General features: G+C 34.4%; 1 protein-coding gene across 8 annotated transcripts in view; it reads left to right on the top strand.

Moving 5' to 3' along the window:
• LOC105222440 (uncharacterized) overlaps nucleotides 1-18638 on the top strand; it is a 165373-nt gene that overhangs the window by 48791 nt on the left and 97944 nt on the right. For 7 of the 8 annotated variants that reach the window (XM_049450693.1, XM_049450697.1, XM_049450696.1 and 4 more), the window contains exon 2: nucleotides 7182-7724. In XM_049450693.1, the coding sequence (XP_049306650.1) occupies nucleotides 7487-7724 (238 nt within the window). In that variant the 5' untranslated portion in view covers nucleotides 7182-7486. The remainder of the gene's footprint in view (nucleotides 1-7181; nucleotides 7725-18638) is intronic. The other variant, XM_049450695.1, reaches the window with a different exon arrangement.

Genomic DNA, 18638 nt, shown 5'->3' with positions numbered 1-18638 from the left:
TTACTTTAATTTTTAGGAGACCTTGCTTCAATACAATCGACCTCTGATAGATTGCTTTTACTTATATACTCTGGAAATCGATTTACATATACTTAGAATGTTTGAATAGAAACAACAAAGAACGTTAGCTTCGGTGAACGAATCTAAAGTGGACTTAACAATTAAAAAAGATTTCATGTCAAACTTGATTTCGGTTGGAGATTTCGAAGATAGTACCGTTGCCTGGGATAATAACCCATGCTAAATTTCGGGAAGATATCTCCTCAAATAAAAAAGTGGTCCAGACAAGGGCTTGATTTGATCCTACAGTTTGTATGGCAGCTAGTTCTGATATCGGCGGAACTGTCAAATGAGCGGATTTGGTGAAGAAAATGTTTTGGGCAAAATTTCAGAGCGATATCTCAAAAACGTGACGACTTGTTCATGTGTCTACCGACAGCCGGGCAGACGGATATGACTAGATCAGCTCGTGATATATTTAGCTTCTACCAATAGGGATGACGTGATATTGACAGCTTGTGGTGGTCATGTTACTTTACGTATTTGTGTCAAATTTTATCAGTGTGTTCAATAAGGTTTGCAATTTTATACTGTCACGTTTCACTTTGCTCAGAGGCAATGCTATGACCTCGGTGCCTACGCACGTCTAAAACATTGGAGGTAAAAACTGGTTGATGGCTTTTCGATCCGGAGACAGCCAGCTAGCTTGATGAATTTTCTTGTCGGAATCTAGTACTTCAGATAACCATATTTCGGGCTCCGGTAAAGTCGATCAACCTCAACCCATTTGGGATGTTTTGTCATGGAAGCTAAATTTACCGACCGTTGTGCCAAAAGTACCTTCTTTGCTCACCATGGCGTTAAAGTTGACAAGCACGATTTTGACATTGTGGCTGAGGAAGCTGTCATAGGTGCGCTCTCAGCACTCATAGAAGCTATCTTTTAATGACAGTCGTTCTTCTTTTCCGTCGGTCGCAAATCATGGCTATTTTGAAGAATTTCGTTTTGATGCGGATTGTGGCTGGACGTTAATACGCCCGGGTGAATGCAAGGACTCGGCGACGGCGTCTATCTCCCATCACGAATCCCACACCTAACTTGAGCACTTTTATATGGCCACTGTAGTAAATGCTACAAGGACCTACTCGCCTCAGTCCTTGTCCCGTTTATCGCATTTCTTGGATGGCGTTGAAGTCAGCTTTATTTTTATTCCCAAGTGAATGGCGCTCTGAGAACTTTCCTCATTTGCGTGAACTTCTACACATGGTATATATAACGAATATAAATATTTGTATAGTTAAAATTCAGGTGGTGATTGCCAGGAGCCGATATTTGTGATTGACAGAGTCAAAGAGATAATTAACCTTGCTTGTGTCCGATATAGAGATAAGAAATCGGGAGCTTATTTTAAATTTAACTAACGAAATTTTTACAAGAATTTTGTGGCATACTTAAAAAAGTAAACTACATTTTTTACGACCTCTATGAAACACACATTCAAATATTATGTGAATGCTGAATAAAATTATTATCGTTCACGCAAAAGCTCATAACAGCAACCTGCATTGCACCTGCCCACTGGCCAAAGTCAACGAAATCATTAATGTATGTTAATCCCTCATATCCGCATTGACAGTTTCATAGCGTGAAAATATATTTTACTGTCATTAAAAGTGGCACAAAGTGGTATTTAAGCTTGAATATGACAACATTCGAGTTTCTACCAACGCCCACTCGCCGCTGAATGCCTTCGAGTGTGGTAAGAATAAGACAAAATATTTCGGGTTTTTTCATAAATATCGAGTAAGGAGTTATTTGTTTACTTGTGTCATGGGATTTTGGGGTTTTGATACAATTATTTCTGTATTCACTTTGTACAACACAATTGTTGACAGTTAAATCTGTTGGTAGCAGCGATTAAAGTAATTGTTTTCCCACACCCAATGACAGAGAGTGTGATTTTGTTTAGATACAGAAAATAATTCTTACCTTATGGCATTTAGATATGTTCGACTTTACATTAGCATTATTTGAATAAAGGAATATACATATTTAAAAGTAGGTTTTTATACTCAATTATTTCCATTCCATTCCATTCCTTTCCATTATTTTATAATTTGTGTAAGCACAAAATTATTTGTTCATTTTATATATGTACATAAGTGAATTTTAAACGTTGACAGCTAACAGTAAATAAACACAACAAAACACGTTAACTTCGTTTGCACCGACGCTATAATACCCTTCACAAATGCAAAAGATTCCTTACAAGAGCTTCGAACGATCTGTTTGTACGGCAGCTATATGCTGTAGTGGTTCGATCTGAACAATTGACAGGTCAATAGAAAAGTTCCAGGTCAACCATAGTAAAAAATAATTTTTTGGCAAAGTTTTTCCTTTTTTTCCAACATATTTCCCTTCAAGGGTAATACTATGCACTGACTTTAGCGACTCTCCAACTCGTTGATACTCGTTGATTGGTGTAAAAACTCTGGTTTGTTACGCTTGAACATCTCCAAACACTGCTCCGAGCCAACAACTCGTCGTTGATTTTGGTCAAAAGTGAGATCGGGCGGCACCTACTTTCTTTTTCCAAATATTCGTGAATGATTGGATGTACACGTACAGTTGATATCTTTAGAGTACCTGCTCTCTCGAACACTTTAGGGTCTTTTAAACTTATTTTCTGGACTTTTCCGCGTTGTAAGGTTAACTCCTTACAGGATAATCTAAAGTGAAAAAAATACTCGGATAAACCTGAAAATTTAGGGCATTATTCTGGAGGTATTGTAGAATTTAATAAGACAATAAGAATTCGATTTTTTTAAACCCGTGAGCTCATGTAACCCCTTAATGGACAAGCAGTAACAAGAGAAATGGAATACAGGAATGCTAGCATATTATTGTTGGACACTTAAAAAAGACTTTTTGCTTCTTACTTTTTCCATATTAAGCAATAATTTCTCTACATGTAGCTGATGTTTGTGCTCTTTAAAAAAATATATGTTCTCATGTCACTAGAAAACCTTTTCATACATGTATTGTGGTTTAGTGGCCACTGGTACATACAATAAAAAACTGATATGAGTTTTTACTTCGCCCCCCTTTTTCGGTTTTTTCATCGTTAAATCAATCAAACTTAATACCCGTAAATGAATGTGCTTATTGTACACTTACACCGTTTTTCCATTAAAAAATTACCGAAATTTCAAATTTTTACTTACCGCTAAGTTTCACACGCTTCTTAAGCAGCTTTGAAAGTGTTTAATTTAAATAAACGAAGTTCATAAACTTTGCTCATTAAGTTCAATGCAATTAAAGAGGCGCTTACTGAGGCATATATACGTACTCAGCGTATTTACGTATATACAAATATGTGCTATGTGGTATGTACATATCTAGATGTGTATACGTATGTATTCACAAAATCTAAGCATTATTAGATGTGTGTCCAATTCATTATGAATAAATGAAATTAAATATACCTATGTAACTTACATAAATATGACTATGATATGTCTTATAAAGGGTGATTTTTAAGAGCTTGATAACTTTTTTTAAAAAAAAAAACGCATAAAAATTTGCAAAAATCTCATCGGTTCTTTATTGAAACGTTAGATTGGTTCATGACATTTACTTTTTGAAGATAGTTTTCATTTAAATGTTGACCGCGGCTGCGTCTTAGGTGTTCCATTCGGAAAGTCCAATTTTGGGCAACTTTTTCGAGCATTTCGCCGGAATAGCCCGAATTTCTTCGAAATGTTGTCTTCCAAAGCTGGAATAGTTGCTGGCTTATTTCTGTAGACTTTAGACTTGACGTAGCCCCACAAAAATAGTCTAAAGGCGTAAATCGCATGATCTTGGTGGCCAACTTACGGGTCCATTTCTTGAGATGAATTGTTGTCCGAAGTTTTCCCTCAAAATGGCCATAGAATCGCGAGCTGTGTGACATGTAGCGCCATCTTGTTGAAACCACATGTCAACCAAGTTCAGTTCTTCCATTTTTGGCAACAAAAAGTTTGTTAGCATCGAACGATAGCGATCGCCATTCACCGTAACGTTGCGTCCAACAGCATCTTTGAAAAAAATACGGTCCAATGATTCCACCAGCGTACAAACCACACCAAACAGTGCATTTTTCGGGATGCATGGGCAGTTCTTGAACGGCTTCTGGTTGCTCTTCACCCCAAATGCGGCAATTTTGCTTATTTACGTAGCCATTCAACCAGAAATGAGCCTCATCGCTGAACAAAATTTGTCGATAAACACATTTCGAACCGAACACTGATTTTGGTAATAAAATTCAATGATTTGCAAGCGTTGCTCGTTAGTAAGTCTATTCATGATGAAATGTCAAAGCATACTGAGCATCTTTCTCTTTGACACCATGTCTGAAATCCCACGTGATCTGTCAAATACTAATGCATGAAAATCCTAAACCTCAAAAAAATCACCCGTTATATATGTATATATGTACTTGTAGGTATCTATACAGATATACAAGGTATATAAGGTAAGAAAAATATATATATATTTACACATATTTACAGGTGGCTGAAGTTTACATATATCTTGATATATATATATGTATGTATATACATATAATATATCCATAAGTACTATATGCTTTGATCAATCGGTCCGTGTAACCACCGCGCATTTAAACCTGGCGTTACTAAGCTGATTAGACATTTTAACAACACACAGCCTCTTTTAAAATATAATTCGTTTTTAACCTCTTTTATTATTGCTTTCTGTTGTTTTTATAATAATTATTATTTTTTTGTTTTGGTTTTGAAAATTTTCGATATAAAATCTGACACAATTACAGCACTTTTGTAATATGTTTCTAGTGATTTCTTATGACTTTTCCAACCCATTTTGAGAATATCATGCCTCTTGAAATATTCAAGCTTTTCATGGTAAAAAAAATTACTTTTTTTGGTAATTATTTCTAAAGTATGGATTGAGTGATTTTATTCGGACCTTTTGTACATTATTAAATTCCAAAACTGCTTGACCGATTCATTTCAAACTTTGTACGCATTTTGAACATATAACATCTCCCCATTTTTCACATCACGAAGGTCAGTAAAGGCTTTATAGTTCCAGATATGTATGTTGGGGTATGTTTTCTGTAAAATATATACTGGGAAATCCATCATCAAAACCTTCAGAGAAATTGGCATCTCTATCTAAAATTTCATTATCGATTTGCATAAAGTAACAGACAAAAAATGTTACATTATATTATATACATATACACTTTAGCGTTTCCTACAATATTCTAATAACTGGACTTTAAAGCCATACGTTCTGTTGAACGCTTCTGATTTTTTGGTCATGACTACGAAGTTAGGTTAAGAATTTATTAACTTTTGATTCACTTCGTATCACGACTAATTTTGTTTTATTGAAAAATTATTATACATAATATTATAATTGTAATTCAGGGTCATCTTTTATTTTCTTTCTCGTTATAGATTAAAACGGCGTAACTTCAATTAGCGCAATTTCCATTCAATCAGAACACAACAACCACAAGGTGGAAAACATAACTAAGAGACGATTAAAATAAAAATAACATGAAAAAAAGTGCAACAAGTGCAAACAAATTAAAAGTTACGCAATATTATTGCAAAAATACAAAGAAGTCGGCAATTAGCAACTGCTTAGTGTGTGTATAATAAGAAGTTGCAAAGTGATAAGTAAAGTATTTAAACAGCAAAGAAAAGAAGTGAATTCAGTAAAGCTGTAGCATTAAAATTTGTTTATGTTTTGTTGATTTTTTTTGTGTGTTGGCCTGATGCTAATGAAATAATCACGTGAACGTGACAGCACACGCCAACAAAATGTACACAATTAGTTAACAGTGAGCAACTGAGTGCAAGAACAACAAACATATGTATTTGGCGAATTGTTGATGTTGAAGTTGAAATAAAATATATTTAAGAAAAAAGTAAATTTTTATACAAAAAATTAACTGTAAAATTTTGAAAACTTTAATTTAAAGCTAAAACAATTTAAAATTTATGAAAAAACTTTTAATGACAGAAAAAGGTTTACAATTGGAGAAAAACTTTCACACCTATAAAAAAATATTTTTTTAAATTTTAATAAATACACAATAATAAATATTATAGTATACAAATATGAATAATTAAAAACCAACAAGTAAAACATAATAAATTTGAAATTAAAAAAAAAAGAAATAAAATACATTGGAAAAATTATGATAATATTATTGGAAAAAAACATGTAGATTGCTTTTAAAGAAAAATTATAATAAAAAAATTGAAGACTATTTTCATTAAACAATTAAAAAGTGAAAATAAAGCATCTGTAAAAAATATATATATCAAATTAGTGATGTAGTTGTTAAAAAAAAAATAAAATATTAAGTTATTTAAATGTTAAATTATTAAGTTTTATGCAACATTAATTTCAACATTTCGAATCACTAAGAAATATTTTTTTAATACTAAACAAAAATATGGTAAAATAAAGTAAATAAAATAAAATAGAACAAAATAAAATATTTGGAATATAAAATAAAATATTTTTTTATATACTTAAAAAAGTTTACTTTAATAAAATGAGCAAATTTAAAGAAAATACAAAAGTAATAGTAATAAATAACAATTAAAAAAAGAAATATTTTTCATTATTATTTTTATTGGAAAGAAAAAATTATAAAAAAGTCAAAAACAAAAAATAATTAAAAAAAACATATGAAAAATATAAAAATAAAAAAAATATTTTTTATATTTAAAGTAACGAATTAAAAAAAATTTATTTCAATGAAAGGAAAAAATTTACAGTACACTAAATAAATTATAAAAATAAATAAAAAATTAAAAAAATAATGTAATTTATATTTAAATGTAGGAGTCAAAAAAATTTTATTTCAACAAAACAAAAAATAAAAAAAATATTAATAAAAATAAAATAAATAAATTATTCCACATTTAAAATTCCGAAATAAAATCTTTTATTTTAATGAAATGAAAAAATTTAATGTACATTAAAAAAATAATTATTATAAAAATAAAATATTTTTCATATTTAAAATTAATTTATGAATTTATTTTTTTATTTTTATTGAAATGAAAGAATTTAAATGAAATAAATAAAATAAAAATTTTCTATCAAAACACAATAAATAATCACAAAATTTCTAGGTCCATCGATGGCTGGGCGTAAACTGCAGTCTTGAAACACACACACCACACGCTTGAAGTTGAAACAAAGTGCAAAGTGTGAAAAAGTGCACAGAAATAATATTTGCTCACACTTAAGTAGTGAAATAGCTTTTTTATTGTTTTTATAACAAAAAAGTAAATGCAAATAAAATACGGGTAACGGCACGTGGAAAATACACATAAGATATTTAACTAAAAAATTTCGAGATAATAACCGCTTAAACAAACAAAAAGTTAGCAATAATAAAAACAGAACAATAATAACAACCACAGCAGCAGCAACAATGAATGCGGCGCACAGCAATAATCGCCGCCGGCAACGGCATAAGTCAGCAGGCGTAATGGCCACACCATCCGCAACAATCGCTTCTACCGCCACGGCATTATACATTTGCCTGCATATCTGCTGTCTACTGCAGCTGGGCGAGGCACATGTGGCGCTCACCTATCCACCTGCGCGCAAATATGATTTGGACTTTTTGGATAACTCACGTACGAAGGGACCGTGTGGCATGCCGAAAGGTGAGTTTCAATTATCCAACAGACGGACAGACGAACAGACGAGCGTACTTACAATAATATATACTAATGAATATCACTTTATATTGTACATGTATGTGTGTTGGCATGTTGTTGGCTGTTGTTAAGGCACATAATAAGTAAGTAATCGAAATTCAAAGTACTTTTGCTTGAGGCGTTCAACGTGCAAGCCTGAAAATGGCCAACGTCCAGGCAGCACGTTTGCACATGTGCAGGTATTTTTATTTGTTGTAGTAGCTGTTTGTGAAATTTGTTTGTTTTACGCTTTTGGTCACGTCGTTCGTTCAACTATTTGGCGATACATGTCTATTGATTTAGCGTTAAAGGTATTTTACGTGCCTACAGTGATTCATGAAAGTAATCGTAAGTGTATGAAATTTTAGTTTTTAAGGAGAAAATATTTTTTATTGGAAATAAAAATAATTTACTGATAAAAAATCGTAGATTATTCAATTACCTATTTGTTAAATTTCTGCCACCGAATTACCATGTATGAAAACATCAATCATTAATATAAGCCCCAGTAAAAAGAAATCCATTAATTTTGCATTGAAATGATGGTTTTATGTAGCATAACGTGGTGGTGTTTTGAAGAAAATATCATAACACAACTCTGAAAGAAAACCTCATACAGATGCTGATAAAATAGATTCGTATTAAGAGTTTGGCCATAGAGAGGCAATTCATAGCAGTATATGGTTCCCTGCCAATCTCACCGTTCACATAGCAAAACCTTCTGGAGTGTTAATCTTGGCTTGACCAACGTTTTCATTGGCTCACTGCTATTCGACCCCAACCGTTTTTGCTTGACGTTGTTGTAAGTGATCCACTTATTAGCGCCAGTAACCATTCGTTTCAGCAATGTATCGATTTTGCGCTAATCAAATACCGGAGTGAACGGGACGATGGTCGTCATAGAGGGCTTTATGTTCAACTACTGCACCATCATTTAGCCAGGTTGAAACCCCTTTGTATTAAGTCGCAGAGAGGGTCCACGAAATTGTCTCTGGCTATATTGACAATGTCATCCGCATAAACTTGACAGCGGATCCCATCGTTAGCTAGCAAAACTAGTAGATTTCATAACAAATGGAATAGCACTCCACTCTGCGTGTAGCTTCTTGTAGTGCCGAGATCCAGGTATCTCCTACTCTGGTTTCAGCTATTCTGGTGCCCAGTACGGTCTCTATCAATCTGCGCATCGGTGTTCCCACATTCCTTTTTTTCAGTGCCCTGGCTACTCTCTTGTGAGATGTGTTGTTAAAAGTACCTTCGATGTCTAGAAAAGCGCATATCTCTTCTTCCAGCGAACTCTCTATTTCCGAAGTTAGCTGGTACAGAGCAGTATTGTTTGATCTGCCTGCAATTTTCAGCGCTCACAACCTTTTTTCATGATCCACGATCTTCTTAGTAAAAAGAAGCTAGACTAATTGGCTTGAAGGATTTTCTCAGTGAACTCCCTTTTTACCTTGGATCTAAAGATCACCTTCGCGGTTCTCCATATTTCAGGTATATATGCCAGTCAGAGGCTATCTCTCATTAGCGGAACAAGGTGTGGCAGTATAACCTGCTCTCCCTCCCGTAAAAGTGCTAGAAAGCTACCGACCACCCCACGCTGGTCGTATGGTTCATAGAACTTGCTAAAGCTTGTCTGCTTTGCAGACTTAATCTCCTTCTTTTAGGAGGTTATGTTGCATTTATATTCCTCCCAGATCCCCAGATACCCGTACGTTTCGCCTTATTGAAGAACCTACGTACCTTTTTCCTAAGTTCTCAGAGTTTGCTTGACCACCAGGGACAGTTCCGGCTGTTGGTGCTCGCCTTTGGAGGGGCAGCTGTAGTGGTAAGCGTCTAAGAAGGACTGGTTTAGCGCAGACGAATGTTCCGCTTTTGCCAGATCAGGGCATCGGAAATAAAAAGAAGCCACTTAACCAGATTTGTGACACTTAACCAGATAATACGGTTCCCCCGCAATTGTTGAGGGATCACCCATCTAACCTAACCTATCTGAGTCTAAATAGTTAATTACTTTTGTACATTTTAATTTCGTGTGTGAAGTAAATATTATCTTAAACGAACAATTTAGTAAGTGACTGTAAATACTTACCTACAAATTCATACCCTCCAGCATACAAACATATATTTTTCGCTCTATGCCGTGAAGTGCAATTTGTTTATCTAACGTATTTTTACTTGTTTTTGTAATTATTCAAAAAAAGTCATTCGGCTTTACATATAATGAACGTGAATACTACATACATATATACATATAGTATGTAGCTGACGTTAGAAAACGCGCCTGAAACCACCTTGAAATATGATTTCTACTTTTGGCCCTATTAATTTGGTGTGATTGTGGCAATTGAGTGTTGCTGCAGGCGCTGCTTGAGTTTAAAAAAAAATACTAACGAGTTCAAATGAAGCATTAATACCTCCATACATAATAAGAAAGGGCGCCAAGGCGTCCAATTTGAATAGAAAATAATCGAAATGCCCACAAAGCCGAATAAAATAAACTGAAATTAAAAATTTCTCACGTCCGTCTCATCGAACGCCATGCATTGCAAATGGAAAAGGTAATCTTCCGTATATGTACATATGTTATATATTATTCACTGACAATGTTGTCAGCTCATATTTTATTGAGTGGATGACTCTTGGAATTCATTAAATGAACGTGTTTATAATTTCAAGTCAATAAACGGATTGATAGACGAATTAATAATGAAATTGAGTGCGGCATAAACTGTAGACTCGAATGCAGTAAAGCTCTGGTTGTTTTAATATCTTTCCTGTAATATAATAATATCTAAAACATGTGGTTACAGTGAACCCCGGATTATTTAAATACCTTCGTTTTTGTCTACTCAGAGTCACCTTGAGTCATATATAAAAGAATCGTTTCTGATCATTCCCAAGTGAATGGCGCTCAGAGAACTTTCCTCATTTGAACTTTTATATATGACTCCATCCTCCATGAAAAAGAAATCTTTATATATATAAATCTTCTGACCGTGTGTTTGCCTTGGAATTGCTCCTAAACGGATGGACCGATTTTGATGAAATTTTGTGTGTACGTTCAAGGAGATTCGGGAATGGTTTATATTTACAATTTAGTCCACTGGAAAATGTTTTTTAAATTATTTTTTCATTTTTAAATTTGGAATGTTTGACCGATAGATGGCGCTACCATCGCAGTATCCAATATTCAAACCTTAAATTGGCGTAAACGTGTATTAAACAAAACGATGCCAAAGTAAAAGGCAACATCTGTGGATCAAGTTTTTATCACATCGAGAATACTTTTTTTTTTAGGATAATTCCAAAAAGTATCTTTTTTCCATAAACATTTTTTTCAATTTTTGTTTGTTTTGTTTTTCAATATTTTGATTTGTAAATTATTTGAATAGTTCAATTTCGGTCGCTTGCTTTTTTATTCCGGCTATTCAAAAGAAAAATTATTCAGTGAAAACTTTACGTGCGTTTCACACAAAGAGGTCAATTGCAGATTGAAATTTGTTACGAAGCCACGAAGAGGTCCCCTAATATCGGTCCATCAAAGTATGGCAGCCAAAGGCAAGGCAAGGCAAGAAGTACTCCCAGGATGCGGTGACATACGTGCGGAATTATGGATCGCGGTCAATAAGCAAGCGATCGTCACGATGTCACAGCACGACTTTTCAAACAACAGTTACGATGTTTCATGGAGTTTATCTTGGAGTAGGGTAGGTATATGTGGTACTGTTAGATGCTAAATGTACTCTGTTGAGTGGCAAAAGAGAGGTTTGTCGCACGTACATATTCTTCTTTGGATGGTGGATGGTTGTCACACCAGATCAAATTGATGAACTCATTTCTGCGGAAGTTAATGATGATTGAAAGATCCAGTATTATATGAAGTGATGAAAACCAACATGGTTCATGGACCTTGCGGACACCACAATTACAATTCGGTTTGTATGCCTGACAATAAATGCGCGAAACATTATCCATGTGCTTTTCTGAAACACAAGCTGGAAATGATGGATATCCACTCTATCGGCGTAAATATCGAAGTTAACAACACATCAAAGTTGACAACACATTGGTCGTACCATATTCTCCACTATTGTTTAATTCACATTCAAAAGTCATGTGAATGTTGCGGTGTAATCGATAAAATGCGTTTGTAAATACGTCACCATAGGAAGCAACATGGCGGTTATTGGTTTTAAACGACACGGTCGATACGTGAACTGAAATAAAGTGCTTTGTAGGATATTTCTTTTGAAATTCATGAACGTTTTCCGACTGTTGTGCGTCTCGAAGTTAATTTGGGGAATGACCAAAGAGTCTATTTCAACTCAGAGAATACAGTACGGTCAACAGAAACACCACCAGCAACAAAATTAACATTAGCGAGTTTTTTCTCAACTTCCGTCAGTGATCCGTTTGCGAGAACATTGCTCTATTCGAAATACGTTGATATTATACATGGGATGCATCATCGAAGAAATTGTTACGCAGAAAGCAGGGTCATCCAGTAGATGGACATCCAGGTGTGTTCTCAACTAATGCATTAGAATACTTCCCATGGTCTGATATCAATCCCATATGCCGTTTATCAATTCACGAAAGATGGACTCATCACGAATGTTTATACGAACATTGGCCAAACTGTCGTAAGTACGATTCCTTGAGTGTACGAGCAATCTTAGCTGCCACAAATACCTATGTTGTTGACTTAAACTGGAAAATTCAAAGTCAAATTCCAGGAGACTTGCAATCATACAAATCGATCGATCGTCTGACAATGAAGACGACACCGTGAATTACCAGTGGAATTTGTAAATTCTTTGGAGAGGCCTGGTATGCCACCGCATTATCGCAATCTGATTGGGATGCACCTATCAAATATAAGGGACAGAATGCTTGATTCTACGGATTTCTTTTGAGTTCTAACGATTTGCCATTTCGGTTCAAAAGTATTCCGTTTCCAGTGAAAATTGAATTTAAAATGACGATCAACAGAATAGTCGCATAGTGGGTGGCATACATTTGGAAATGCTATGTTTTTCACACGGCCAGATATACGTGGCGTGCTCAAGAGTTGGAAAACCATCTTCTCTGTACATTTACGCACCGGAACAGAAACCAAAAAATTTTGTTTATCAAGCTGCGTTGCATTGAAGAAAAATGTAGACAAATAGCAAATAAATGATTATCAATAAAATATGAATTTTTGTCTTTTCATTTCAAAACACATAATTTCGCGCAGGACAACGGCTGCGGGGTCAGCTAGTATGTAGTATAAATTCAAAACTTTCTTTCTTAAAGTTTTCTCGGTGACTGGTAATATATTGCCGATTTCTTTTGTGTCTGCTGAGTTTTGATGAATGTTTACTAAGTGAAGTTACCAAGTGACAGTAAAGCTCGTTTGAAGCGCCACAATACATCGCAAAACATTTTCTCCAACGCCTTTATGTATTCAAGCTCACAATGAATTAGTAACAAAGATGCCATATATTATGCTTTTCATAAATATTTTTTTTACATTTTTTCGACGAACGTCCATTATTTGCAGATAAGCATTTGCTTTTAGAAAAAACTTTTTAATTGGATGGAGGTGGGATCGAGCCCAGTCATTACATAAATTGTATGAACGTAATAAAATTCACTGAACACTTTCCATCCTAACGGAGATTAGGTAACTGTTAGAACAACAACAACAGGGTCAATGCGGAAGCCATTCGAAGCCCAATTCATGGGTTTTTGCCATCATTTTCATTGACTTATGACACGGTGCCTTGACACTTCAGCTTACCGTCAGCCAAAATTATTATGTGAACTTTTTCATGTTTTTGTCAGTAACCTCCTCTCTAAGGCGTTCACTCCGATTTTGCTTGCCTTTAATATCCACATGGAACTTATATGGACTGTGAATCTAATGCGTTTCGGGTAAATTTAACGGAAACGGGTGTAAGATTGTGTCTAGTACGAGTATATTGCTCTAAATAATAGTGTTCCAAAAGTTCACTGTACTATTAGACATTCTATGATGATGAAAAGAATGATTATGAAAGAAAAAAAGATTGGCTCTCATGTGATAAATCTTTAGTTCACAGCCTTAAACACCGCTTATAACTAACGTTTATAATGACAATTGATCACCCTTGCTCACAAGCGGTATTCAACACTTAATCATATCATTTGCATGTGTCAATAAAACATCGACGCTTTTTAGTTGCCTAGAAAAATGAGTTTCTCTCGATTGGTTTATATAGCAAAAGAGATTAATATAGAACATAAGTAGTCTGTCAATATATTGTATATGTATGTATGTATGTAAGCTTATGCGTCATGTAATGAGTACTAAATATATGCGGGTTAGTTAGTTAAGTCGCAGGTGATTGCATTGGACAGTAAAACAAAGAACCGGCGAAGTGATTGCAACTATATATACATACATATGTATATACAAATATGTATGTATGTGTCTATATAAATGCTATAGTCTTTCTTTGCATAGCGGTTTTATTACTTCATTTTATTTTGCATTTATTGCGCTTTATTTCTGTTTTGCTCGACTTTCGTGGGAAATATTACTGGTTTGACTTGAGGCGCTACCAACACATACGCGCACACACAGCCGCAAACATAAATATTCGCAATGCAAAATGTGCTACCATTTTTTTTTTGCGTGGAATGTGGCATGGCCTATAGCTTTATATACACCATTATATATAATGTAAATACAGTTACACATTCACTTCTCTCTACTTTTTGCGCTCGTTTTGCTCCCACTCACTGTGTTATGGCACGGTCATTGGTCGTTGGCCCACTTTTTAGGCAATCATCATTTTATAATATTTTTTTTAAGTTATATGTATATGTATATATATACATACCATATTTGTATATACAATTTTGGCGTTCAAAAATTTTTATTGCCAGCATTTTTGTCCGCACTTCGTTTGAATGCATAAAAATCACCGTAAATTGCGTATAAAATTATTTGGCATATGTGCGAGTGGCAGGTGGCGCTAAAAAAAAAAAATTAAAAAAAATATAAAAAAACTATTAAAAAAAATTATTAAAAAATAAAAAATAGAAATAATAAAAATACAATTAAAAAATAAAAACAAATTGTTTCCACAACTCTGCTACGCATTGGTCAACCCTCAGGGTTTGTTTTGTACTAATTAAGTCAATTTAGATTTCGTTTTTGTAATTGAGCAGTTTATTATGTGTGCCCCGTCGCTACTTAAATGTGTAGTTGACCTTTGTGTGTTTTGTTTTATCCATTTTCAGTTTTATAATCTTAATTTAGGTTTGTTTACACTTCGCTCGTATCTTTATTTAGATTTACCACGCGACTGTGTTTATCATTTAACCTCATACGTGACCGCCACAGCCGGGGTAAATAAAAATAATCTGTATCAGATTTTGTTGTTGTTGCGATTTAAACGGTTTTCACACTATATATGTAACATTTGTAACATAGCAGGAAGGTATATATGGTATGTAATTTCCAGTGGCATTGACACTCGCATATTTTAAATGCTAGCGCCTGACTCAATCACAACTAGATTTCTATCTAATTTAACTAATTTATTATATGACCGGCTATAACGGGCTTTTCTATAGGGACGCCAAAAAAGTAGACCGATAGGAACAGCAAACGACGCCACATTTTCTTCGGCTCTTTTGGCATTTCTTCAGTAAGGTTTGCCATTTCATCGTGGAAGGATAAGCGATTCAACAACGAGTCGAAATTTGGAGTCAGTGGCCTCAACTTTTAGAGTTAAAGGTCTACGGCGGGCGCCCCCTAGTGGCGCCATCTATATGTCTATATGTGCGTTAGAATCTGCTATATTTATCGATTGTCCAGTGAGAATTTCATGACATTTCATTGACTGGAAGTGAAGTTATTGCGTTTTAAGTGTCAGTATGTTTGTGTTATCGGTGCGAAAATGAGCTTCGAACAAAGAGCCAACATTAAATTTTGTTTAAAAATTGGTAAAACTTTTTACCGAAACGTTTCAATTGATGAAACTAGTTTTTGGCGATGATTGGCTGTCCCGTAGCAGAGTGCACGAGTGGTTTCAACGTTTTCAAAGTGGTCCTGAGGTCATAAATGACGACCAACATGTAGGCCAATCAAAATCCGTGATCATCGGAAATTCAATCGAAACTGTGCGTGAATTCACCAAAAATTAGCTGAAATCATCATTGAAATTCATGGAAATGGAATTCAACATCTCCAAAACATTGATTTATCACATTGACCGAACATTTGGGCTTAGGAAAGTGTGCACGGTTTGTTCCGCACAAATTGACTGACGACTAAAAATTGCTCAGAAGCCACCATTCGTAGGACGATTATTTGTCCAAAAATCACGTTTTAGCCATTAACCACTCCCTGTATTCACGTGATATGGCACCGAGCGACTTCTTCATTTTCGGAAAAGTGCATTTGCCCATGAAAGGAAAGCGTTATACAGACGTAGAGGCCACTCAAAAGGCTTGCACCGGCATATTGGCGGCCATACCGGCTAACGTTCGACATGCTTTTGGACCGTGCAAAAAGCTGTATTGAAGCAGAAGGGTACTCTTTGAAAATAAATAAATTGATTTTGCTGAAAAAACCTTTTGTTTTATTAAAAGTCCTGTTTACTTTGGAACGCTCCTTGTATAACATACACATTGTACATATAAAGGTACATATGTACATTGAGGGAAAAAAATGAAATTGAAGCAAAAATTTGGCTTGATGGCGAGTTTCCGGACCAGAAAATCAATCATCAGGGATTAGGATGTGCTACTTTAGACGTAAAAGGAGTGGACGTCCAAAAGAAAAAACTTTGCTTAGTAAACATATTTACTTTCTTTATTACTTCTTTTTTATTCAGCCTAAAAAGCACTGCCCTTTTTGAAGTAAGTTTTTAAGTACGATTTCTAAGCCTTCCGCCTTGTGTTCGTCCATCAGCAGACTCTTTCTTCAAAAAGCAGAACAGAAAAACTGAACTAACATCAGAATTGTTATTTTTATGGCTAAACATTTTGGTGCATAAATATTTTTACGAGTAATTTTGACACGGAAAAACTTATCAGAAAATATCAGCGGAAAGAAAATTCTGAATGTAGATAGTCAATGATATTAACTGAATTTTGGAGATTTCTACTGTATAAAAAAATTAAAAATAAAAAATTTTTGAAAATAAAAAAAATTGTCGAAAATAAAAATTTTTGAAAGATGTTTTTTTATAGAAAATATAAAATAATACAAATTGTCATAACCTGAAGGGAGCTAACTTCCACTTAAAAATTTAAGATCTGTTTGTTTGAGTTTTTGTGCTTAAAAAATAAAATATTAAATTTTTGTTTTTAGCTTTCAATTTCTCTATAAGTAACTGTAATAAATACTTAAGAAAGTGAATGCAAAAATTTGTGAAAATAAATGCGAGCAGCAAAAAATAATATAGTTAAACATAGAAGACGTAATTATAGACTTAAGTACTCGAAGTGAAATAATATGCAGGAAATAAATATTTGCAAAGTAGAAATATTTGCTTAAGGAAAAAATACGCCCAAAACGTTATTTAGTTATCTAACGGTGAAATTTTGCTTTCGACTACTGACCATTTGAAACTTTCGAAACTTAATTTTGCAACAAATACATATAGTGCTACATATTTATATCTGCAATAGGCTCCCAATTAACTAGTACAACTTCTGTGGCATATGAAAGCGCAGAAGACTAAAAGTCGTTGATAAATTGGTTCATATCTTGAGTAAAATCAGTATACTCCACTACTATGTAGTCTACTATTAATTAGTTTTGACTCAAAAGTGTTATAATGAAGTATCCAGATGTGTTAAGATCGTAGTTTCATAAATTTTCGGAACATTTTGGTTAGTATTAACCATACTCACATAGAAGAGTCGTGTCTATATAACCGGGTGTACCCAGAATTATAACCGAATAAGGACGGACATCTCATTAATATTCTGCATAAATATATATGTAGTTTGTTTTCAAACTGTTATAACTACAATAACAGCAAACACAGTATCACTACAAATCTTTTTATCGAACAATAAATTCAAAAGCCCTCAATGATCATAACTCAGAGGCGCCGGACTGCATGATTAATGGAAGGCTTCCTTTTTTAAACGCCTTACAGTTTCATAAATTCTTGCAAAGTATAAAGAATATAATCTGTAGCATTGAGACCTTTTTGGTATGCATTGATGATAGTATAGCATGAAATCACAGTTTATACCATATGTATACATCAGAGTAGTACATTGCGTATACGCAACTAAAAATTGCGCGTAGGCAATCTACTGGCACAATCATAAATATTAATCACATGCCAGCTCAGTGCGCTTTATACATATTAACATTGTTATGCATATGTGCACATATGTAAGTCGCTATATGTAAGTCTCGCTCCGCTGTTATGCTGTCTTGCTGGCGCTTGCACGTTTAACCCATTATGTTTATTTTTCACCTCGCCTTCGTCAGCCTTTTATGCAATGCGCAATTGAATTTTACGATTTTATGCTGCGGGCAACAGACAGCGCCAACGTGCAACAAGTTGCAGCAACCCAATGACCAAATAATCAAAATCTCATCGAACCGCCAAGCAACCAGTCAGCCAGCCAAATAGCAAGCTAACCAGTCAATATTGGTGCAGAGCGCGGCAGCGGCGGCGGCGTCGGCAGGTGAAAAACTTTCACTCACATTTGCCGCCTCTTCAGCTAATGATTACAAAACCGAGAAAAAGTGAGAAAATAAACAATAATGCAACAACAAAGCGCATGCAAGAAAAAATACAAATTTCACCGCTTCAACAAGTGAAAAAAGAAGAAGAAGAGCTGAAAAATATTGTAACGCTGAAAATGATAATA

Source organism: Bactrocera dorsalis, chromosome 3 (genome assembly GCF_023373825.1).
Source record: "Bactrocera dorsalis isolate Fly_Bdor chromosome 3, ASM2337382v1, whole genome shotgun sequence".
Taxonomy (NCBI): Eukaryota; Metazoa; Arthropoda; class Insecta; order Diptera; family Tephritidae; genus Bactrocera; species Bactrocera dorsalis.
Note: the sequence above shows the minus strand (reverse complement) of the source record. Positions and strands in the feature narration are given on the sequence as shown.